Below are 27,085 nucleotides of genomic sequence, written 5' to 3' on the forward strand. Positions count from 1 at the left end.
AAAAATTCATCCAAAGTAGATCCTGATATTTCCAAAAGATAAAAATTACTACACTTTTCCGAAAAAATCTGTTGCATGGTGACGATTCTAATAGTATTTTTAATTTTGTGAAATTTTGTTAATACCAAACATAATTAAAGAATTATTTCTTAGTTAAACCAAAAATAGTTGCATGTCAATAATTAACACATGTACCTACCAAAATGTTCACTTATTCGTTGTAAAGTCCAACCAAGCAATTCTTTCTCGTAGAAATTATGGTCGAAACCAGTTAGGATTTGTATCAAATCACGGAAAATGGCTTGTAGATCAAATCGTTTCTGAGCGCTTAGAGTCGACATTGGCCTGAGTGGTCTGTAGATCAAACAAGTCCTCAGGCGACGAGTATTTATATCTAAGTGATCAATACACTTAGAACGTTAAACTAATTTGTTCAGTAGTTTCGAATATAATCTTAATTCAATCATTAACAGACAGATAGACAGATGAAACTGAGGGATCTACTTTTCCACATTCTAGGTAATACGAAACTTCGAGAAAATAAAGTTAAGCATTAGGTAGTAATTTCAATAAACAAAAAAAACCGACACCAAAAACCTATTCTAACATGAAATATAAAAGTTCAAGTTTAACGCGGATTACTAGGAAAAGTAATAATGGAAGCAAATAACAAATTTTATCACAGCGTGAGAAGTAATAACGGTGTCAGAATTTCATTATATTCACAAAGCATAAAATTATTTCATAAAATATTGAATAATATATTATTATTCATTTGCATATAAAATAGTTCCTTTTTAGAGACTTGACAGCCAAAGTTAACTAGAAAATAGTCTCTAAATTATTCATTTTCCATAAGTAAAAATTGTAGTAGGAATGGAAAACTCTGCGTCCTGTGCTTTAAACATTGTTGTATAATTCCGTATCAAATCATACGCAGCAATTTACTCGTAAGAATGGTGCTATTTTTGAACACACTTAGGGGTCTATTTTGTAATTTATCGCTCCAGAACGATCTCGTTCCCAAACGATAATCGTTAGAAGCAATCGTAAAATCAGTTTAGCGAGATTGTAAAAATTTCCAATTTTATAAACACTATCGTAATCGTAAAGTTTTGAAATCGTTAGCGGAACGATGAATCTAATGTTTTTAGAATCGGTAGTATTTGAATTTGTGTAGGCTGTGGATTACGCTGTTCTCTGTGTGACATTTGTTTTGAAAGTTAGTAAAATTTTGTGAAGTTATAACTTATAGCATGTAAGTAAACAATAATTATGAAAGAAAAACATCAAAATAATCACACTTACACGAAATTCAGTTTACAATACGTTCACAGAAGCAATGGACAAACGTAAAAGGGCCCAGCGTATCACCCAACAGCAATACGAGCTCTATGTCCACGAGTTAGAGAGTAACGCCGATTTTAGGGCCCAAAAGTTCGTGGCAGACAAGCCAGATCTTTTGGAAAAGATCTGGGAAGGGTTGGTGGCCAAACTCAATTCTGTGGGAGGACCACAGAAAAGTGTTAAGCAGTGGAGAGAGGTATGTGTAATTAATCACCCAAACACTATTTTTAAAAATGTGTACTTTACTATAATTTATGCTACACTTAGCAATTATTCTGCTTACACCAACACCTACCCTTGTTTTAGATGAAGTGAACATAGTGTTTACTCATTATCAGTCAATTATGAGAACTGAGAAGTTTTATGTTTATAAATACTGTTACACTATAAACCATCACCTCTGTATTTTTTAGTACAACACCAAGAATATAACATAGGGCAATCTAATTATAACGTTACGTATGTCTGGTACCCAAGTAAATTTCACTGTGTTCCAGAGATTTGCAGATTGGAAATTTAATGTTAGGAAGAAGGCGAGGAATTTACGACTGTATGAAAGAGGAACTGGAGGTGGAGAAGCTGCTGCAGGTACTTTAACAGACCTGGAGCAGCGACTCCTAGGTATTACGGGGAAAGTCGTTTTTGCGGGGTTGGTTTCGTTACCTGAATTAGGTGTACCACAATGTAAGTATAAAGAATATTTGTTTGAAAAATGTTGAATAATAAAACAAAGACACATTATTCGTGAAAAATATGGCACGATTTCATGTGGAAAAATTTTTTTGGTATAGTTCAGTTAAAGATAATAGTGCATATAATGTTGATTGGTTAAGTAATTTTTAGAACATTATCTTCTAACTGCCCATTCACAATTGACATAAGGCATAAGAACGAGAGCATAACATAATTTACGTTTTTGGTTTGTGTCTGGGTTACGCTTATGTACGTTCACAGTGGACAGAGTGAACTCTGTAAGAATTGTTAAACTGTGCAAACGCAGAACAGAATAACCGCCGGCTAAGCATAGGTTGTGAAGTGCCAAGTGCCACCTGTTAAAGGGAATTCAATAGCAGCATTGAAAAGTCCCTAGATTTTTAACATAATTTTGACATAATCTGTGCACAAAGTTGAACTTATTTCAACTTTGTGTACGCACACAAGGATTACATAAAACGTTCATAAGCATAAGAATTAAGTTCGTCCACTGTGAATACGTTTGCGTATACGTTTTCCATCGTTTCAACTTTATATATTTATGTAAGCTTTATGTACTTGTTATGTCTTATGTCCATTGTGAATGGGCAGTAATACTTTGGAGTCGTAATCGTATTATGTATCTGTATCCTTTACAACAGCGTTCTTTCAATATTTAATTACATTTTTTTAATAAAGTCCTAGGTCATGGCAGTGAGAACAGTGTAGACCTTGATGATCCCGGTGATTCCATTGAAACAGATACTTTTCCCATACCTGCCTACGACACACCTCCTGCTGCCCCACCCAACGTCGTTCCTTCGACATCCAAAGATAAACCCGTCCCAAAAAAAATATATAAAAATAAAACGTTGAGTTCGTCACTTAAATCAGTCCTGGAAAAAAATGACGGAACTTTAGAAGAAATTAATAATAACTTAAAAAAATTGGTTGCATTAAAAAAGCGTGAAGTGTTTTTGAAAGAAATGAAATTGAAATTAAAATATCCTAGTGTAAATTTTGATGTTTTGGACAATTCTGTTTAATAGTTTAATTATTTTGTTTTAAAAAAATAAATATATTATTGAAAATGTTGTAGTATTAAATTATTTCTTGTGATACGCCCTTCATGCAGTAAATTGTGTTCTTCATATTCCAGTTCTTCATTATTGTCGTTCTCATTGTCATAGACAATGTTGATTTCGTCATTTTCAATATTTCTTATCCGTAAGATATTGTGTAAAACAGCACATGAGTATATAATTTTTCCTGCAACTTCTGGTGAATAGTGCAGAACTCTGTCTTTGAGCAAACACCTAAAATATGATTTCAGCAGACCAATACAACGTTCAACACAGTTCCTCGCACGAGTATGTGCTTTGTTGTAACGGCCCTCTGGTGTATTATCTTCGGCTCCAATGATAGGGGTCAAAAGAAACGGTGCTAAAGGATACCCTGAATCTCCTAAAAGCCATGTTGTTCTATCGCCCTGCATATGGTTGTTTCTCATAATTTCCTTAACATTACTCATCATCCAAACGGCACTGTCGTGAACTGACCCGGGAAAACGAGCATTGATATTTAAAATTTTCAAATTAGAGTCGCATATTAGCTGACAGTTTATGGAGTGACTGTTCTTTCTGTTCACATACACTCTGCCAGGATGAACAGGATGTTCTGCAGGAGGGGGAAAAATAAGAATATGAGTTCCGTCAATGCATCCCTCTATACCGGGAAACCCAAATTTTTCGTAAAATCCCGCTTTCACGGCGACAGCCTCTTGCATATCTCTGGGAAACTGTATGTATCTTGGAGCAATTTCCACTAAAAGGTTTGTTACCTCCTTCAGAGATTTGCTGACTACACTTTGCGAGACGGCGCAGTGTTGATCTTTGCCCACAGATTTTTGGTAACTTCCTTGGGCAAAGAAATGTAAGGAAACCATAAATCTTACAACTGACGGAGTTCTTGTTGCCCTCCTTCCTCGTTCCATTCGCGGCAGTATTTCTTGAAATACATCCCTTGCCGCTTGCCTTGACAGTCGGTAGGTCTTCCTAAAGGTTTCTTCTGGAACGAAGAAGGGGTCGTTTACATCTCTTAAAAACCGAGACAAATTTCTCATTCTGTCCCTGCAGTAAAAAAAAAATATAATAACCTAATCCAAAAATACATTAATTACACTTACCTTCTCTCTACTTCTACCAATATTTGCACCAAAACGTTCCTCTCCATTGTATAAATATTTTTCTAACGTGTTCTGACACTTTTAACGGTCAACTGAAACCTATCGTTCCGGAACGATGACATTCTAACGATGCGATCGCTATCTAACGAGACGATAGTTGTTACAAAATCGCCATCGGTACCAAAATCGTTATGGAAACGATTATCGTAAGCTAACGATGCTCTAGCGAGATCGTTGAGAGTTACAAAATAGACCTCTTAATACCTTTAAGCACGACATTTCTTTTTTGGAAAAAGGCAGCGCTTTAATTAAAATTTTAATCTTTGGAATATGCTTTGTTTTCGTACACGTTTAATCACCTGTTACATTAACCACGTTTTTTCGTGCTATAATAAATTGGGATTTGTGCTAAAATTACACGGATCTACAGCGAAGGTAAATTCTGGGCTTGGGCTCGACCATGTTTGGAAGATAATACATACTCTTGTATTTTGTACTTTATACACTTTTCCGTTATCTGTAGAGACCCCACATGCGCACGTAAGGATTACTAGATTGAAATTAAGCTACAAGATTTACATATTCTGTAAAATCCGAACACCGCTGAAAGCCTGTCGATTCCGGCCGCTTCAGTTAATTCTTTCAGTCGGTGTGTTTGTCCTAGCATTTTCTGTCCACAATTTTTGAGTAATCGATGTAGTCTAGACGCAGTTTATCATAACAAATCCTACATTTGTTTCACAATTTAACATGTATTTAAAGTTTTTATAATATGAAATCGCGTGACAAAACTACACTTTAAGCCGCTGGTCAACAATAAATTTGTATTATTGTCTTACCAACAAAAAGAAAATTAATGGTCTCGTCGCTCGTTCTTGAATATTTTATCATATATGTAAATGTCGTGCAGCATTTGTCTTTGTGGAAATTCGTCCACATTTTCCGTCCGCGTATTAGAGCCATTCATTCCGACCCGACTCCAAAAATTAATACAAAACAAGTAGTCATCATTCATAATTACGATAATCACCAAAACTCAATTATTCACTCATTCCCCAACTTCGAATCGACTTCGATTTATTCCATCAATAAATAACGAGCCCTTGTTGCTTTTTTCAAACGAAACAAACAAAAGAGCATCAGAAATGATTGGGGTGCGTCACAACAAACGAGTTCATCTTGATTTGCTAATAATTTAAAAACACGTAAAAGCAATTAGGGGAAAAATTAATTAGTAATGTGACCGGTTCGAGAGCACCCTTCGAGCTGAATTTTTCATTCGGAGCTGACGAGAGGTGTTTCGGACAGTGGAATTATACCGCGCTTTATCCGAGCAACAAGGGGTTGCAACCCTATCGCCACAAATACAAGAAACGGAAAAAGTGCTCGCGGGGGACCGCTTCTATTATAAAAAGTTAAACAGCTTTGACGCATGGCGTCTGGCAAAAACGGATAGCAACAGCAGTTTCGTGCATTTTTGATGGAAATTTGCATAAATTTCAAGCTGGATATGACAAATCAAAACCTTGGCTTGAAAGACAATCAAATTTGCGTTCGGTACGGGAATAGCGTACGGTTTGTAGAAGAGAGTTTAAATCGTAGTTGTAATCTATAACAAAAAATAACGTAATGTATAAAGGTAACTTAAAGAAGTTTCCATTTTTAGAGTCTTGTTAAATTATATTTTAGTGATGTGTATTGTAATATTTTGAAAATGGTAATGTGTGTTCACATTATGGAACAAATTCTTTAAAAAATTAGCACTAGCTACGTTTTAGCAACATTTCTTAAATAAAAATGTTGTCGAAAGAAGATGCTTTGGAAGATCAATCAAATTACCAATCAAAACCTCAAAATTTTGCCAAGTAAATCTTATTTAAATTGTATAAATAAACTGCTTTTATAGTTGTGGGTTATGAATGCACCGGTATCTTTTTAAAATAGAATTTTAATATTTTGGTTAGACATTACAAAACCGGCTATAACTAATTTTATCTATTTATTTATCCGCTCTAAAAACTTATTGACGCCATCCCAAAATGTTTCAACAAAAATATCATCCAAAATGTATAATTTATACGCTTATGTGTGCAGTTTATCCATGCCATATAGTTTTAAATCCTGCATGTGCAGATTTTTGGAAAAATAAGAAAAAACGTACTGTGAAATTTTGCTATTTTTTGCAGTTGCTCTAAAATGTGGCATGCACTTCGAAGTTATCATCAGCATTCTCGATCGCTAACCCAATTTTATCTGCCTATCCCTACCAAAATTTTGATGATGTCAGCTTAAAATGTTGGTAAGTAACTGCTCTTAAATTTTATGCAATAACATGCTCTCATTTTTGAGGGCTATGAAAATCGTTCCTTACCTTTTCAAAACAGGCATCACGATTTCTGGAAACATTCAAAAGAGAACAAGAAATTTTAAATTGTAACTTAGAAAATACAAAAAGGGCAAATTTTGTAAACGCTCTGGGAAAAATAGATAAGGTCAGGTCGAGCGAGGTCGGGATACCCAAACCTGACAAGGCGGTAGATTTACCATCGGGATTTAGGCCGATCATACTGTTAAATTCCATGAGCAAGTTATTGGAACATATAATTGCGGCCAGAATTAATAAAAATCTTACCGGAGAACACGCAGTTTCACCGAATCAGTTCGGATTTAGGCCTGGATGCCATCAAAAAAGTGTTAAATATAGCAGATCAGGTGAAGCGACCAGTTAGTAGGCTTACAAAAATGTGTTACAAGGATCACCTTAGAGGTAAAAAATGTCTTTAATACGGTGCAATTTAGTGAAAAAATAATAATAGTACTCAAAAAGAAAAATATCCCTGTATGCCTGATAAGATTCATAATAAGCTATTTTAGTAAAAAGAAAATCCGGATCGGTGACAGGGTATTCGATATGATTGCAGGAGTCCCACACGGCGCAGTTCTTGGCCCTCTGTTGTGTTTTCTATGATTAGCTGTTGAATGTCAAGATTCCGGGAGCCACCCAAATAGGGTTTACTGATGGCATCGCAGATAGTCGCAGATTCTTGACTTATTTATCTGCTCTAAACATTTATTGATGTTATTCAAAAATGTTTGTAGATAAATCCTATCCAAAATGAAGGTTTGAAGGTTTTCCTTCCCCCTAGGAAAAACACATAAACATCAGCAGGAGTATGTTGCCAACAGAGCCCTCAAAGTCGTACGGGACTGGATGATAGGGAAGAAGCTGGAGTTAGCCCTTCAAAATACGGATGTCATTATGCTATGCGGACCCAGGAAAAGAGATTCAAGAAACTTAGATATCTCGGAGTAATCTTGATGCAAACCTTAGAGGCCCAGAAACAAGGGCAAGCAAGATTATGCTAAATAGGGTTGGCAATGCTATCATGTTATATGCATTTCTTGTGTGGTTCGATGTATGTAGTGTAAAACGTGTAAACACCCCATTGTCTGATAGATTCTTTTCGCGTTTATTAGAGGCAGCCGTCGCATTTTTCTGATGGGAATTTTTCCAAAAAACGGAAATGTCATTTCTGATGAACAATGGTTTATTATGCCGTCCCATCTTGTTACCCAGAATTGCTAAATTACCCTGCAATGTACATCGCCACCATAAAGTTTCCTAAAACCCCCACGGACTGAACACGCTTTCGGTTTGATGCACTTTATACAATGGGACCCAGCAAGAACGTTAAATCCCGTTGTTAAGAGGTATAAAATTGGAACGTTCTTGATCGAAAGCCTTTAAGCACCAGATATGTCAGTCTTTGACGCGGAATTTATTCGTAGAGATCCACCTGCTCCAAGTCGTTGCTCTCTTTTTAGGCCAAATTGTGGGAAAAAAGTTCCTGAGAGAAACCACCCCCGAAAGGAGGTGATTGACCGAGAAGTACCCCCTCTAATCAGGAAGGTACGACTTGGCTGCAAAATTTTGTCACAAAGTTCAGTTACTATTTCGAAGTGGTCGTTCGGGAAATTCCCTCCCCCCGATTTATTTTTACTTTCAATAATCTCTTTTTGTATTTTTAGTGTAGAGTTATAAGTTGTGTTAACATTCCTTTATTATTTAATTCAGAGTTGTTAGTGTTCATTTGCTTTAAGGTTGTCTTGGTTTTTGTTTATTAATTTTCTTCCTTTTTTTTGACAACCCCTCGTTGCGGTTCTCGGGCTTAAAATAGTAAATTCTGTGACCTAGGGTGTGATTTTGTTTCTATAACGATAAAATATCGGTACCGATAAAATGTGGTCGTCTTTCTCTTTCGCATCTGAAATTTATATTTTCGTCCTTGTCATTTATCGCTTCGTTATCGCTTCGTAGCGTATCGGTAGAAACAAAATCCCACCCCATTATAAAAAATGACAGCAGCGTATCGAACGACATTTACGGAGGCCCTACAAGTGGTGGCCTCCGAACTACCGTTGGACCTTTTGGTACAAGAGAGATATTCCTTGTTCCAGAGATCAAAAAAGAGATAATCAGACATACTGTTAGACAACAGGGAAAAAGATGGGTCATCAGAAGATGGCAACAAAGATGGAAGGCGGAAACTAAAGGCTTCTGGACGAAATGACTCATACCGAATGTCAAAATACCGTGTTTGTGTATGCACAAAAAATTAAATTTTTGTGTCGGTCAGTTCCTAACAGGCCATATAGTGTTCGGGAGAATAGGTAAATCCCAGGAAGACACTTGCTGTTACTGCAATAACCCGAACAACCCAGAACATCTCTCGGTATGTCACATGTGGAAAAAGGATATACAAAATACACAGAAAGAATTGGAAACAGTTTAGAGCCCCGAAAATATAATCGAACACATGGTAGAAGGAGAAGACAAATGGGACAAAATGTCACAACTAATTACTATTATCACGAAAGTAAAGGAAAGAGATGAAGGAGAAAGACAACATAATCAAAGCGATATATAACATGAGGGTTTCCCCTTTTACAGAAAAAAAAGGTCACGTGAGGTAAGGTCAGGACAAATCAAGTCAGGAATCATTACCGTTCATCGTTATATTATACTTAGTAAGAATTAAATGTCTTACGAAAAGAAGAAGCATGACCAGATAAAGAAAGAACATAGTTGGAAACAGGTTAGTCGATAATCTGTACACACAATACAAAATAACAGTGAACAAACTTAATGTCGAAGAAGATAGAAAAAACTTCGTAATGAGATGGAAAAGAATACCTGAGGAAACGTTTTTCAGATTGCTACCAGGAGGTTTAAAATATTTTCACTGGTGGACCTAAAATGACGAACAAAATAAACAATTACAAATGAATTGTTTTTCAATAAATCGATTAGAGGGTGGATGTCAAAATAAAAATAATTAAAATATTAGTTGAACTGACAGGAGGAACTATCTTACACACTTTTAGCAATTTACTGACAGAAGCTAACTTCCTACGTAAGACCTAAACTCGCGTAAAAAGCAGTACCATAGACCCAATTCACTACTGGAAGAGACTGTCGTTCGGGGTTCTTCAAGAATGCATCTTGGGACCTCTGTTATAAAATACGATGGCAACCTGGGCTTAAAAGTACCGGAAGGCGTAACACTTAACAAAAAAATCATTCAAACATTAAATATAATTGTGAATGCACCGACAGACCGATTGGAAACTGCGGAAGAAAAAACGGACCCGTAAAAGACCAAAAAAAAAAAATAAATAAATGGATGTTCTTTCTCTTAACATTTTGGACAAAGAAACCGGAAACCGTAGTCAAAGGACAATTTAAAATACCTCGGGGTAGTTTTAGGCTTTGGGGAACACATCGACCATGCAAACTACCAAAGCAGAAGAATCTGTGGCGGCACTTATCAAGATTATAGAAAGAATTGGTGAAAGCGAGGGACGCTAGACGTACAACCGTGAGCGCAGTTGCGCAATTAATAGAATGGTATAGAGAAGTGTTGATAATCCAAAGAAAGAAGAAGAAAAAAAGAACAACAGTGGTCAATCATAACAGAAATGGTAACAAAGATAATGGAGAGTAAAGAAAACGATGAAGGAAAAATGAAATGGCTGAAGGAAAAAGAAAACTAAACGAAAATATAACACAATACCAACTGGAAAACAGGGAAAAGAAAACCTACGGTGCAATGATTTTAGTGGTTCTATGAAATACGTTTGGAGGAAGGAGGGATTTCATTGTAACCATTTTATTCATAACAGTGCAAACTTCTTCCAGACTGTTGACGAAAAATTCCTCTAGAGAGAATCTTCATAAATCTATAAAAATGTAAGTGTCCTTTTAAAAAAAAACACGGCTTTGGAATGTGGTCTTTCAATGGAAGACTTGACATTTGAAAAATCATAGTCCTAAATTAGATCTATCAAACAGTGTCAAAGACGTTGGAACACGATGTATCAGACACGATTTGCTCCATAATTAAGTCTCGGAAAATATGCAAAATGCATATTTTTGCATATTCTGCATATTTAAATATTTTTTTGCGTTTATTGCATATTTTAATCTTAATTGTATTTTAATGCATATTTTAAACTTTTTGCTGGATTTTTCGTGGTAACTGGTAATTGGTAATTTTAATACAATTTTAGTACAGTTGGTTATGGGCAGTATGCTGGTAAATAAGTACCGACGTTTTCTAGTAACGAGTTTTTCCAAGACTTCATTTATGGGCATAGCTATCCAATTAGGCGTATTACTGGAATTCTTTACTTAACGGCCTCTAAGCCGGATGTTGTAAATATAGATAGTTCTGCAAATATATTTAACGAGGGGTTGGAAGAGATGGAAAACTTAGAATGGATTTGTAAGTATTTTATTCTCCGATTTCCAAATTCATTCATCATTCGTCTACGAACTTGGCGACAGAGCAGTGACTAACTAAAAAAATGTCTTCCAAACTATATAATCGTGGATTCGAGTTGTTTCTAGATGGGGATGGTTTTTATTGCAAACCTTGCGGCAAAGCAGTAAGTTTTTTAAAATACAAGGTGACTGCGAAATACATGCAAAAAAAAAATGGGGAATAGCTCACAATATGATTATGTCACTGGGTAAAATTCACGGTCCTAAGTAGTAGCAGTGTCTAGAAAAAATTATTTGAAATTCAATGTAAATTGTTGTACGCGCCGCTGGACTGTTTTCTGACCTACATAATTACTACAATGAATGGAACAGAGCGAGTCGGTTAAAGAACCAAAAAAGTTACTTTATCAGGCACTTTTTTAATCGCAACGTGAAAAACACGAAAAGGGCCAGTTAGCATCGAGCGGTCGGTGAAATCGGTTTATGGTGCAGTTTTCCCATGCAGATTGTGTCGATATGGTAATGGGTGCATCAGTGGTACAGCATCTCCGAGATCATGGTACCTTCAACCTCAAACTCACGATCGTGGCCGTGATAGGACAGAAAGAAGAAGTTGGATTTTCACAGCTTGTAGTGCATCCTACATTAAAAGAATACGGCCACATCCATACCATGTTGACAAAGTGCACGGTTTGGAGTCCACTGATTGTTCACGTTGTGTAACTCACTTTTTGTCCGATGGAACTCCACGTAGTCGTCAACAAGTACGATTTCAAGAGACGGTTTTCGATAAATGTGTATCAGTTGGATGAAACAGTTCGTTTGTGGAAATCAACAGTGTCCAGAAATTATCGAAGAGCTTCAACAAGTGAAAGTGACACCCGCTACTCCGGTGTTTTTTTACCTATCAACAAACCTCTTGCGACGCTCTGACGCCTGTATTGCTAGTCAAGGACAACATTTTCAACATTTCTTGTAAAAAGGTAGTAGCATTCTAAGTTGCTCTTATTTCTGTTCCAATAAACAACGTAAAATCGTTGTGACAAGGACCAAACATCCGTCAGAATCAAAATTACCAAAAAACTTTCACACTGACCTTTAACGATGAATGAGTAAATGAATGAACGAATGATAAGCAGCAAAAAGTCGGTTTTACTTTTAATTGAAACTGAAAGTGTTTAGGTCGTTTTTATTCGAACGTTTTTCCAACTCTGTTTACAAGGTGGCTCAGTGCCTTCGTATCGAGGGTGGTTCATGGGGGTTTTGCCCCATTCGATTTTTAATTTCTTTTTTCTATATTTCGGCTCTACTAGGGTGGGGGATGCCGTGGTGAAAATATTTGCACTTATTTCGCAGTCACCCTGTATATTCTCAGTCCTCAGAGTTAGCCTAAGGGAACCAAATAAAAAAATGTGTTTTGCATGGTATTCAATGTCAATAATAGATATCTCTTACAGAAATAATACTCCTAATTTGTTTTCAATTTTTTGTATAGATTTCGAGCACAAAGAAACATCTTATATACCAACACTGCAGAACGCCTCTTCACAAAAGAAACTGAAAAATGGAACTCAACCAGTATAATTCAAACATCAATACGAGAAACTTTATCTGCTAATACTGTAAAAGGACCATTCCAGTAGAAAGCACTATCAGGAAAACAGCTGTAGATAAATGTTATACCGAAACTGTTGCTAAATTAAGACACGTTTGCAAAATAACTTTATTTACTTTGTTGTTGACGAAACAACAGATGTATCCGGCAGATATATATCAAATTTATTAGTTGGTACTTTATCTGCAAACTTTGTCTAGATTTGTCCAAGAAAGTTTAACCAACATGTTTTTACCCAATACTGTACCATTTAATAAAGTCGTATTAATGCTTTTTATCCAAATTTGATTCATTGCACTTGTCTCGCCCACGATGTAACAGAATAGCGGAAGAAGTATGGAATGAATTTCCATTGGTAAATGAATTAATTAATAATATGAAAAAGGTTTTTGTTAAGGCTCCTTTAAATATATAACGATACACTACCAGATGTACCATTGCCTCCTAAACCTGTCATTACACGATGGAGTACATGGCTTGGGACAGCTTTATTTTATTTCAAATATTCCTGTGAGATGAAAGAAATCATGTCAAAATTTGATCATAGTTTTAAATGTCTTAGACTAAATCAGAACTTAAGTTTCATAAGTAACAACTACCAATTAATTGGTGTAACATTAACAAAATTCGAAAAACAAAAAGTACCCCAAAGTGAATCCGTACACAGCTAATTGAAAATTAAAAAAAGTCCTATTGCTCAAACAGTCTCAAAAAAACTGGACGAAGTCCTTAGTAAAAATGGGGGTTTTATTCGACTAACTAATGCAGCAAAAGTTTTAGATGGACAGTTTTCAGATGAGGTAAATATAGACCCTCAAATTGTGTGGTCCGTTAAATATGCCCCAATGACATCTGTCAATGTAGTGCGTAGTTTTTTAGATCGGTAAGATTGGTAGCAATGACGAGAAATGTCAGGTGAATGTCAGTGGCAAGTCTAAACTTAAAATTTCCCATGTTTCCGGACGCGTAACTTCTTCGCAAGACATTTTAACCAACTTTAAATTACAAAAACTCGAATTGGTTCGAATTACAATTGTTGTTGTGAAAATTCGAACCTCAAATATTTCGTGGTTAGTGTCAGACCGACCCATCACCAACCACGACAAAAGTCCCCAGATTAAAAAAAATGCAAATTTCAATTAAATTTTGGGAAAAAACGTGTGCGGTAGAAAAAATAGTATAAATAACTCGTTCATAAGGCCATTGAGGCACTCATCCTTTATATAACTCGCGGCTTCGCCGCTCGTTCTATAAACTTGGATTCGTGCCTCAATATTTGCCTTATGAAACTCGTTCTTTAATATACTATTAAGTGATCGAAGATATTCATTTAAAATGGATAATCTAGAAAAACATAATATAATAAACGTAAATAATAATATTTTTCAAGTGAGTAACTAGTTAGTCAATAAAATAGCTAGTTAATAGAGTAATAGAATACACCGACTTAGTTAGTTTTAATTCGTAAATGTGTAGATTAAGTCCAAATATGTATTATCTAAGTTATAAGATAAGTATTGTAAGAAATGATAGAAATAAAATATTAATGGGTAAAAAAAAAGTAATTTTTCTTACATATTTTCCATATATTTTTTGGATATTTTAGCAATTTTGCATATAATTCCAAATTTCTCTGCATATTCATAATATTACATTTTCATAAATGACAATAATTTCACAGCACTGAACATAAAACTAAAACGATGTTACAAATGAATTGTTGGCAAGACTGGGTATCTGATCTACGACAATGAGATAAATTTAATTTATTCCACTTATTTAATTATTTACATTACCACACTAACAACAACTCAAAAACTATGATAAGTCGAACCATTAATTTGTTTTGTTTTATATTGGGTCGGTAAACTAACTGACGTATTATTACCTTACTACAAAAAACTCTCAATACACTAGTTAATGTAGCAATAATTGTGATAATTTTCTATAAGTAAGTTGAAAATAAAACCAATTGTGACTTATTTACGTATTCATTACCTTTTATATCTATTAAAAAAACTGTTTACTTTTACTTTATTTGACAAACCTAATACTGCCACGTCAAAACCCTACCCATTCTTCTTCCACCGAAATTTAAAAGTTAATAGAAGCCTACCCTCTCCACAAAGCTATATTGTTTTTTATGTCACATTCGCATGTGAAATTGAAATTATAATCTGAAAACCGTCATATCGTTATCCGTAAAGTTTGCTACTGTTGCTGACAGTCACCACTGAAAAATTCAATAAATCAAGTCGGGAGCCACACTATTACATTAGCAAAGCAATACAACACAAACCAAATAGTTTTCGAGTAAAATACGATCTGAATGCTGCGTTGAACTGCAGCAAACTGGGTTCAATTAACCACTTTGCCAACAATGCAAAGCAATAATTGAAACAAACACACTAGAGCCCATCCCAAAAAAACAATAAAAATTAACGACGTGTTGGCGTCTCAAAAAATTATACACCTTCCTCAATTTCGATTTATGGCTTCCCTCTAATTCACGAAGCAAACGAGTTTATTAAAATTACTAAAAGTTAATTCAAGTTAAGCTAATAATCCCGGATATGTTTCCCAGTCTTCTATCTGGTAATAATTGTTTGTAAGGGCACCTCCTCGGCAAAGCCCTAACGCTACCCGGCCGCCCACCATTTGCTCGCACCACGGCATTGCGGCCTCTCCTATCGTCATAATTATCAAAAGGCAAACGAAGCCGGTCCTGGCGAAAGTTGTGAAGAGGTATATCGTGCCTAAGCGATCTCCCTTGTATGTTTAAGGGTGAATCATGGTTGTGTTATCAGCTTATCTTATCCTTGCGTGTGTTGAATCTTCGCTACTTGGAAACCATAAGCCACCTTCGAAAATCCGAAACGTATCATGACATGCTTACGGATTCCGTCCTACTTTCCTTTATACAAATACAAGTGGGAACAAAAAGAATGACTAAAAACCATGTTAGAAATGAATCTATTTACCGTATCGATTCTGTCTTGAGGACACGTAAGAGCGAGTGATGGTCGTTGGAGGAGACACGAACACGCACAAATCACAAATCTGCGGCGGGAGTGGCGGTTGCGGAGGTGGGCGGCGGGGCTCTTGGAGGCGGAAGGGTCAGTTGGGCTCCATAAATGCATAGTAAATTATTGTCCCGCGACATTTAGAGTCGGTGCCTTTGCGTTTTGCATTCCGTGTTCATGGAACGGTGTTTCACAGTGCAACGGTGGTGAGTTAGTCACGTGCTTTATCACGTGAGGGTAAATAAATGGTGAGTGGTTGGAAGTGTGATAATTCAGCGAGGAAAAAACGCGGAATACTTGTAAAGTGTCGTTTTGAAAGAGTGTTATTTTTAAGTACGTGAAACATGATGCGGCGAGTCATACAGGCAGTCACCTTGTTGCGTTGTCTATGTTAAGATACTGTGGAAGTGTGTCACAGAACATTCGAAGAAGCAGTTAGATCATTGCATACTTCGCGGTGCATCAGGTTTATTTCTATATATACTTTGGAAGTTTCTTTGAATCCACTACAGTTTTGAGTGATAATATGCAATTATCTTCTCGATACAACATTACAAACTCGCAAAATATGAGGATGTGGATTCGAGAAGTCAGTTACAGCTGCCAGATATCACAACGTGCTGCAGGCATTTATTGACCAGCTTGATCCTGAATAATTGCAGAATAAATATTTTCAGCATGACGGCGCAACAGCTCATACAACTCAGACCAGTTTGAACTTTCTAAGGGACTGTTATGATGGTCGTTTAATTAGCTCCCACATAGACCGTATCTACCCACCTCGATCACCTGATTTGACACCTTTAGATTTCTTGTTCCTGACTGAAAAACTGTATTCTTAAATAATCAGTTGATAAAATTGAGGACCAAAAGTGAGAATTACGTTCTAAATTCGTTAAAATGTTATTATTTTTTTACTAAAAACTATCAGTTCACGATCTATTTTTCGGCCGAATTTTACTATCTTGGGGAACAAACTATTATATTCTACTTGCTTCCTATTTAGGATGGATGGTACTTATCCCGTTGAAGGTTTCCTCATGAAGTCTTATTATATATTAGATTGGAATTAAAAGACCAGACGCGTTAATTCATCACAGATTTTTCTTAAAAAATTATGTTCCGAGATTGACTTCTCTGCTCTTAGAATTGATGTCAAGAAAAAATATGTACCACATGAATGTGAAAAGGACTGTGATTTATTTATGTAAATACATTTTTACTTTCCTCTTTAATAATTTTGAATATTGAGCCAATTCGTAATTTTAACTACTTTAATTGAGTTTACTCAATCTCTCATCTTCTCAGTTACACGTGTTAATCTATAATTCGACCTTGGTGCCTGTTGATAACTTATTTAATAATATCTAATAATAATAACTATTATTAGCCTAGCGTGACAACCGATTATCTATCTGAGCGTCCCTTTAAAATGGACGTTAGTTGTGCTAACTTGCTCTGATTAACATGATCAGACTGTTCAAAAATCTTAAAATTTTTTTTTTTTTACTCCACCAAAGTCGCAGTTTCTATCAAAAATATACGTAGCAACGTAGATTTAGCGATAATATTTTCTATAGACAGAAAGAAGGTTACGTTATTCAGACACAGATTTTAGAAAAAATATAAAATTTAATTTTTCAAAATTTATTTATTTTATGATGACTCGTATAAATAAAAATATGGATAATACAAGTTACAGTGAAAAAAACACCCGGTATGGATTAGATATATAGAAGCGAGATATCGTCTGCATGAACCACATGGAAAATGTTGCACACAAATTTTTGTAAAGTAATTGTGATAAAAATCAAGGCGGACTCATAAACCACGAGTACAGAAGCATATTATTTCGTAAAATTTTGGTAATTAAGTAAGCAAAATGATAAGGAGATGTCATCAAATTTTTTTCTCTTAAATAAAACACTCTTTATATACTTACATAGTTTGATTAACCTCTTCTTAGGCTTTACAACCACCATTTACTTTTGAAATTTCGATGCGACGCTGTCACGTTATTCCAATTTTGTAGAATTTTTTGGCACCAAAAAAATCGCAATAGGGTTACTTTTAAAGTTTCTCTTGCAATATTTTGTGGAAGGATAAATAAAAATGGGCGCTTTGTTGTGGTCTCAAATTAATCCAATTTTAATATACAGTTTTGAAAAAAATCCAAAACTTTACAATTTTCAAATATCGATAATTCAGTTTTTTCGAATGGCGCAATGTATTTTACTTCTATATCTTACTCTATTTTTGTCCCCATTCTTCTAATAATTCGATGTGTCTTAAAAAATTAAAAATCATAGAACCTATTAACTTTAAATAAGAAAATTCTCAGCACAAAGAAAGAGAACAAAAAATAGAATGAGGTACAGTAATAAAATATAAGTTATTCTATCTGAAAAAACTGAAATAACGATATTTTAAAATTGCAATAATAATTAAAACATTTTTTATAAACACTCTGTACATGAAAATTTAACCACATTTACAATATACCACAAGAAAATGCGTAGTTTTCTTGATCTCTTCACAATATGTTGTAATTCAAATTTTAAAAATGACCCTTTTGTGATTTTTTTTTAACCCTTCGGTTAATAACTTCACATCATAATCTCAAAAGTATGGTTGTAAAGCCTAAGAAGAAATCAATTCAAATATGTAAAGATGTATTTGGCGTTTCATTTCAAAAAACTAAATTGTGTATTTCACCTTAAAAACAGAACACTCTATATGTTCAAAAATAATTTTAGAGTATAGTCCACAAAGAACCGCACAAGTTTGGTCGTTGATTTTCTTTTCTATTTCTAATAATAATTAATGAGATATCGAGGAACGGGCACTAAGTGACTCACCCTGTATATAAAGACGGTCTGTTCCCTTCGAAGATTATCTACCTAATAAAAATCGACACAGACAAACAGGGTCATAAAGCGTCGAAGAAACATGAAAGTAGCCATTCATTCGATTGGCTCTTACTTAGATTACGTTCAGAAAGTAACACAACTAAACATAAAAAACAAAAAACAATTGCAAAAACAGAAACTACGATTAAAAAAATGAAAAAATAAGCCCCACCCCAATCTCAAATGCGATGCATTTTTCATTCGTTATCAGAGCGAGAGGCGGTGCTTAATTGTATAATCAATATTTCCCAACCAAAATTTACCACTTTCAATTTTTACAAAGTTTTTAAATATTTTGTGAAAAGAAGATTATGTATCTACAGAAAAAACGGCTAAATTTAACCCCCGCCCTTCCTGGCTCACGACGAATAAGGAAAAATAATCGCAATTGAGATAGGGCGGGTGGGCGGGGCTTACGTTTGTAATTTTTTTTTTCTTAATACATATAGTCTTCTCTTCACAACAAGAAACTGAAAACATGTTTAAAATGGTGAATTTTATTTTATTATTTATTATTTATTTATTAAATTTACCATTTTTAAGCATATTTTTTGTTTCTTGTCATGAAAAGAAAACTACATATATTAAGAAAAAAAAGCAAAATACAACTGGAGGTATGTACCAGGCATTATATTTTAAGTTTCTATCATTTCTTCATCTTCTGCTCTGAATCCGAATCCGTCAAGCGGATGACTACTTTCATGTTTTCTCGACGTTTCATTACTTCTGGAGTATGAAAAAATAGGTCCCCGTTTCCGTCTGTTCTGTCTGCCAGTTGTTTGTCGTCTGTTGTCTGTCATTTGTCGTCTGTGTCAATATACATTAAACAGGTAATTTGCGAAACTACCAGACCGATTGTTGTCAAATTTTGTATGTTTGCTAGGAATACAATCAATATGGGAAAGCGCTAACCGAAATTTGTCCATCCCCCGCAACAATTTGATGGCATCACCTCAAAATTTTGCACAGTAATTACTATTTAAATATTATAAAATAACAAGTCCTGTACTTGTGGCTTATGGATCCGCCTTGATTATTTATCCTAAAAAATCCAAATCGTATAAAAATGACTTTTGCCGATTGACGCGGTTGACGAAGCGTCGTGCGCATAATGAGAAGGTCGGGGATTCGATTTCATCATGGACCACTTTTTTTTTCTTAAAATGTAACTGCTATTATGTATGGTTTTTTAGCTTACAGAGGTATCATGAACTTCAGGCGCTAGGGAAGATCTGTCTAATTAACCTTAGTTTAATTTTTTTATTTACTAAAAAATTTAAATCAAGTGTATAAAAATGCAAATGAAAACAGTGTTACTAACGTAAAATAAAAATTTTACCGTATGGCTATTTTTTTTAGTTTTTATGAAAACTCCACTACACGTACAGTAACGTGTTGAATACGAACAACTCGAAAACAACAATGTAATTTGAATTTTTCCAATAAATATGGGTAGCTCACAGTACCTAAAAATAAACTATGAAGAAATATGAAATTATTTTTGGTTATTCTGTGCTCTAAAGAATCCATATTCATGAGTCTCGTAATTTGTTCGTAATTGGGCGGAAAATAAGGTTGCTCTATATTTAACCTAAAACAACAAATATGCAGAAACTTATTCTGCATCCACTACTACTACTACTTTCAAATGAACAATATAATATGGTGAAATTAAACTCTAAAATAGATCTAACAAGGAACACAAAGGATAAGTTTTTTCCACTTTCCGTTTATAAGAAAGTGCTCTAATAGCTTAATTATTGAATTTAATAACAAATAAAATGAGCGTCAAAAGACCGCAATAATTTTTTTTTATTATTACAATGTTTTACTGAAAATTACTTTAACCATCTAACTGCGCCTGTGGAGCTCTGGAGCTTCCGGACTTTGGGCAATTTCCAGTATTTCGGGCGCTAAGATTGTCTTGAGATTCGTCTGATGACTCATTTTCTAATTTTGGGATTCGTACTCTAAAATAACGTCTTCCGAAACTCCGTGGTTAATGTACTATTACGTATAAATTGTTGTTGACGAATTTGTTATTATCTTTTGATTTTAAACATGTTATACTGCGACATAACAATGTTGGAAATGTGGATGGATTTAGAAAGACTTCCTTTAAGTGTTTTAGTAAACGGATTTGGTTTTATCCTGGCAATCCGGAGTGCTTTTTTCCTCAAATTCTCTACCACTAGTCAGGACGTAACCACTGTTAACTGCTATTTCAACTTTTTTATCTTTCTTCTAAGTACATATCAAGATAAGATGACAATTTCACAACAGATAATTTCACATATTTATAAAAACTCGACTTCATTTTTTTAGCAAATTCGTTCCACATTTCACGGCCACTCTAAAATGACCCTACTCCGCCCCTGCCCTGTCGCAGCCCCCTAATGCGGTTTAAATAAAGGATACCCTCGAAACGAGGTTCGATACACCTTCTACATTATTTATGTTAATACCATTTCCGAAATCATCGTCGTCACGTGACGTCATAAAATCCTTATGAATCCTAGAAAGGAGGGTGTCTTTGTTTACGAGTTTGGGTAAGCATCGATTCGCCCCTTCAGGATGAGATTCAATTATTGATAGGTGGTTTTACAAATCACGTGATCGGAATGGTTCCGAGAATTACTGTATTATTCCAGAAGTGAACAGATTGGATTTTTTTTTGTTTGGGTCGAACGGGGGGAGCGTGTAACAGTTGCTGCAACTTTTCAAGTTTGCGTTAAACTTTTAAGTAAACGGAGTGGTGAAGTACTAAATATGCTGGAAATTGCAGACGGACGATATCTGAGGGTAATTTGTTGTTTTTTAAGAAGTTGGAGTAAACATGTCTGGAGCTGCACTTTGGATCTATTTACGTTAAATTTGAGTTTACTTTAGTTTAAATTGGATCATGAATATGGATTCGACAAGTGTGTATAAATATAAGAAAATAATTTTGAAATATTTATATTTTATGTAAACGAAGTGGAGGTAGTGAGTAGCGGTTTTATTGCTTTCTTGTTTACAGGAATTCGTGTTTAAGAAAGCCGTCGCTTCTATGTTTAATGTTAAACTGATTTTAGTTATATACGTAGTTGGTCAGCAACAAGCAAAAGAACAAAATATATTTAAAATAATATATAATTCGATTGAAGTTTATCTGAATCACCCGGTATATGTGTGTCCGGACCGCAAAGTGGCAAATCTGTAACAGCGTTTAGAGCTTTCTAGAGTTAGACTGGGCCTTTTCTGTGTACTGTTCGTGAATTATATGTAACGCAGAAACCCATTACAGTTGCCCGAGGTGGATGTCAATCGCCACGGTGGCAGTAAACTCCGATTACGCCTTATCGACAGTTCCCATTTTGGCCTGAATATTCTCCGACGGGATCATGTTCCCCTAAGACCTTGATTACGTTCCGGTTATTCTCACCTTCTTGACGATGTATAAAACCGAATTTTTGTTCTAACAGAACTCGTTTGTTGTTAAGAAAGAACTACACTGACATTTTTTGTACAAGTATGTGGTGGCTTACTACTACCCAACCCCTGCGGTTGCTCTCATCATAGACGTATCTCGTCGTTGCTTTAACAAAGGCTACGACTTTCACGGAATAGGGTTGTGTAGGCGGCAGCACCGAAAGTTTACACATTTAATGCATTATTAAGGCATTTCTTGACGACGCATTATTATGGCATCAAACCTCAGCCAACGAAGGCGTAAAAACTAAACCGTATAGTTAAATTACAACCAGTCTACGATCACACAAGTTATATTTTCACAGTTCGTGACTTGTTATAAATTTTTGACCGTAAAGTCACTCCAGTCAAACTTACGGCGATCATGTTTTCTGATGTCCTATCCCCTCGCTAAATTCAAACTAAAAATAAAATAGTTTTCTCCTTTTCCGCAATTGCTGTCACGTATAACTAAATTTATTAGAACGCGGTGCTTATATTTTCAGATTCAAAGCGACGTGGATGTACCTGTTTACATCCAGAGATTCAAAGTTAAATAGATTTTTAGTTTTAGTTCTAATTTTAGTAAAATTTGTCTTGAAATTTTACGATTATCCACGACACACTCAGGTCTATCAAAGAGAGTCAATAGGCAATCTGATGCGAACTTACTAGACTATAAGAGGTATCTAGTATAGTATAGAGGGGATTTTTTATTTTAGATTTGTCTTGTTCTGTTTTCTGTTTTAATAAGTATATACTTATTCTCAGATAATAAACCATCCATTAGAACGCAACACTAATTAAAATTTATTTTTTATTTCAACTTTGGTTTTAAATAAAATAGTTCAAGGCAAGGTTTGGTTATGATGTAATTTTTAACTAATTAATATTAATCCAAAGTTCAGTTTACAACTGACTTCAAGTTTTAGGATACGCACACTTCATTTTACCCACACTATATTTCCCAAGGGCCTACTAAAATCTATTCGACTGGAAAACCTTTACCTATGAAACACGTTACTGTATAATAATAATTAATAACTGTCTCAAACCCTAAAGTACAAATTTTTAAATTTCATGAATTCGCTCACAGGTTCCGATAACATAACACATTTCCTGGTATTTCAGTAGTTATTTTACTGTAACATGAGTACTTAAGCACTAGGCTTCGGATCTTAGGTTTTTTGCCTTTTTATATCTACTTCAGGCATTGCAGCGAAATTTATATATTAATCCAAATTTAAAAAGGAGGTGAATCTCTGAAAAAGCATTATATTTTAGAAGTTTATTGTTAGTGATACTGAGTGTCTTTGCGTGTTAGTGAGTGTGCTGGGGCCGGTTTTCACTTTTGTGCATACAGTTAAGGATCCTCAGAATGCCTAAGGTAAAATCATCCATGAAAGATAAAAAAATTATGATTAGGGAATAATTTGGACACTAATTTTCAATTTCCTTCTTCAACCAAAGACAATGAGTTATTCTGCAAAGTGTGTGGAAAAGTTCTAAGTAAACATTTAAAATACTGAAGCTTGAATTATGTTCACATTTTTGTTTCCTAGTTTAAGTGCGAAAAAAAATCACACTTTGAGCAACACTGCAGTGGCGATGCACATAAAAAGAACGAGAATAAATCCAGTAAACACACTTTATTAAACATTAGTTGCGACAATGATTTTACGCAATTTTGCACCGATTTATGTAGGGCATTTACCGCAGCAAATATTCCATGGAATAAAGTTAGTTGTCCGGAGTTTAAAAAATTTATGCATAAATATACAGGAAGGCATTTACCCTCAGAAAGCACTCTGAGAAAAAAATATTTACCAAAAGATTACGATATGGTGAGCACTAGAATTTTTATTTAAAAACTTTTTAACATAAATTTTATAATTTACAGGTAATTAAACAAATTGGAAATTCTATTGGCAATAATATTATATTTATTAGTGTCGATGAGACGACGGACCGATTAGGAAGATACATAGCCCATTTAGTAACTGGAAAGTTATCTTCTGAAGAAGCTGGCCGTCCATTTCTACTAGCTTTGAAGCAGCTTAATAAAACTAATAGCAACACAATCTCGAGATTTATAAACGAATCATTGGGTGTGCTATTGATAATTTTAAGCATTGAAATTATTATAATTTATTTAATTGTTAATTTGCAGCTTTATTGTGGCCAAAAGAAACTGAACACAAAAAAGTTAAATGGTTTGTATCAGATGGTGCTTCATACATGATCAAAACTGGTACTAATTTGAAGGTGTTTTATGAAAATATAACACACTTAACATGTATGGCACATGGGTTACATTTAGTGTCTGAAACAATTAGACTGAATTATTCAGATTGCAATAGGATAATTAGCAATGTTAAGAAAATCTTTTTAAAAGTACCAATAAGAGTAGAGTTTTATAAAAACAGTTTACCAAATACACCTCTCCCACCTGACCCTGTATTAACCAGGTGGGACACTTGGATTCAAGCAGCATTGTTTTATGCAGAACTCTTTGATGTTTTAAAACAAGTCAGTAAATATATAATGGTTTTTTACTATCATTCTTATATTGAATATTTTTAGGTTGCAATGTCATTTGAAGCCACAGATGCACAAAGCATTTAAAAAAGTCAAGAATTCCTGAATAATGCAAACGTTAAAAATGAACTCTTGTACGTTCAAACTCACTTTAAAATTATTGCTGATGCAATAGAACAATTAGAAACTATAGGTTTAAAATTAAACCAAAGTATGGAAATTGTGGAAAAAGTGTATACATCTTTAAAAAACACACCAGGAAAGGTGGGGGAAATGGCGTTCCAAAAATTATGTTCTCTATTAAATTTTATGTGTTCAGTAAATAACCTAATTTGCGGTAATGGAAATGCTACCAGCAATACATACATAAATGAAAAGGTATATTGTTCAATATTTAATTTTGCGCCCATCACTTTTTCTGATGTGGAACGCACGTTTTCAAAACTTAAAAGTGTTTTAAGCGATCAAAGGTGTAAATTTACAATCGAAAATTTAGAGAAATATATAGTTTGTTTTTGTAACTCATTTTAAATACCTGAATTATTATTTTATTTTTTGTTAAATGCGACTAGCTTTAATTTGATCGCCATTTTTTGCGATAACTTTTTTTTTGTTTGTTACACAAAATATCTGTTTCTATAATGTTTTGTTTAATGCTTTTTTTTAATATATATTTTTTTGAAGTATGCTTTTTCGTTGAGTAAATATTTTTTCCTCCACATTTTTAACCTAAACTTAGATTTTCATAACCTAATTCGTCAATTTTGAGACCTAAAAATGTCTCCTTTTATTCACTTTTTAACAACCTAAAATCCGAAGCCTTGTATTATTTGAATTAAAAATTTTTTTTCGTGGTGTCCTATTTCGACCAAATCGTTCAACTCTAACAGCTTCTGGATCTCATCGTAGGATGTCACTTTTTAATTCTGCTTCGTTCAAGCTTACGTTTTCTATTGCTTTCAAATTTTGACAGTAATAATAGACAATAATTTCGGACTTTGAAGTCAGATCAGGTCAGATCAAGTCACATTAGGTCAGGTCAAGTCATAATTACGTCGAAAATGGGTCGAAATTGGCATTCATGGTGGGAAATTTCATTTTTGAAAAAGTCCTCTAAAATTCTCAAAAACTTTTACTACTCTTAATTTTGTTCAGTTCTGTCTTAGCAAAGCACTAGCCCCGCCCACCCACCCCTTCTTTATTCCAACGAATGCTCTTAATATTGTTCAGTTCTGTCTTAGAAAAGCACTAGCCCCGCCCACCCACCCCTTCTTTATTCCAACGACTGCTCTTAATATTGTTCAGTTCTATCTTAGCAAGTTAGGAATTCGCTGGACAACTGCGAGATGGTGCCCAGGGAGGGTGATAATAATAATACGAACTAAGTGGGTGCGATTTTTATCGAAGTGACTCTGTTCAGAGTGTTTAATATTGTATATTTTGTTAAGTAGGCTCAATTTTTTACATGTGTATATAATTATGATTAAATTTTTTGAGAATCTTAAGCAACTTTTTCAAAATGTCAGTTTTTCAATACCCCCTCCTTTAAAACTTAATTACCCAAAGACATTTTCTTGCAAATTTCGACATCCAGAAGCTACTTTCAGTCTCATTTTTGCGATAACACCTATCATTATTACATTACGACAAAATCACTCACTGACATATGACAAATTTAAAATTTTAAAAAAAGTAGTATTTCAGACCGCATATTTAGAAAATTTTGCTTCGAGACTACATTTTTCGGATGAGTGCGCCGATATCCACATTTCGTTTCTAGACGACTTTTTCTGGATTTTTAGGCATCTGTTCCAAAAACTCAATTTTTTAAACTCCTCCCTTACGAAAATTTCGACCCTTTTTCGACCTCACTGAAAATTTCTTCCAAAACACGACTAACCCCCCCCCCCTCTGTTGAGGGCCGGGGATGCCATGAAGCAAGCCGCTAAATCCGATTAACTGTAGCGGAGAAAGGGGTGGTTCTTATGTTTTTTCCTGGGCACTACGAGTTCAACTTACTAACTTTTTTACCACCGCTGGACACTTCTCGAACCTGGTTACTTACATGTGCCTTTGAAACCCCAATCCGCCCCGGTGCTACCGAATGAATCCAGAGAACCACGAAAGATACCAACGAAAAAAACAGGTTCACTAACTACAAGCGCTATTCCCCAATTTTCAGATGGTAAAGTATACCCATTTTATGGGTCATTCAAAAAAACTGTTATCTCTATGACCCCATTACGCAACAAATAATAATAGTTATGACGGCTGAGCTTACTAAGCTATCCTAACTTGAATCCCCTTTATTATTTTTTCCCCTGAACGTCACGGACGTTTCGGTTCGGGAACTGATTCCAGGAGTGGATAAGAGAATCCCGAAAATAGGCCAGCAGTAGGTCAGCGGCAAAAGAAAGCGAATGAACTCATTCAAAAAGAGGACAGAACTCCTGACAACTATTGCACCAAGCGGGTTTCGAATATATTATTTCAATCCCAAAATCACTGGATTGCTGCACAGGAAAATAACAAACCTCGTGG

At 34.8% G+C, this 27,085-nt stretch overlaps 2 protein-coding genes across 3 annotated transcripts in view; one reads left to right on the top strand and one right to left on the bottom strand.

Moving 5' to 3' along the window:
- The window catches only part of LOC135128356 (heterogeneous nuclear ribonucleoprotein C), a 673,355-nt gene that overhangs the window by 606,077 nt on the left and 40,193 nt on the right, over positions 1-27,085 (bottom strand). The gene's annotated exons all lie outside the window — the stretch shown is intronic.
- On the top strand, positions 1,227-2,066 carry LOC135128188 (uncharacterized). Its single transcript, XM_064055082.1, has 3 exons — positions 1,227-1,258; positions 1,338-1,543; positions 1,845-2,066. The coding sequence occupies exons 2-3, from the start codon at positions 1,343-1,345 to the stop codon at positions 2,064-2,066; spliced, it is 423 nt and encodes a 140-aa protein (XP_063911152.1). The 5' UTR covers positions 1,227-1,258; positions 1,338-1,342.

The sequence above is a fragment of the Zophobas morio genome, unplaced genomic scaffold, assembly GCF_036711695.1.
Source record: "Zophobas morio isolate AGI-343-1 ecotype UQ-CSIRO unplaced genomic scaffold, CSIRO_AGI_Zmor_V1 ptg000012l, whole genome shotgun sequence".
NCBI classification, from domain to species: domain Eukaryota; kingdom Metazoa; phylum Arthropoda; class Insecta; order Coleoptera; family Tenebrionidae; genus Zophobas; species Zophobas morio.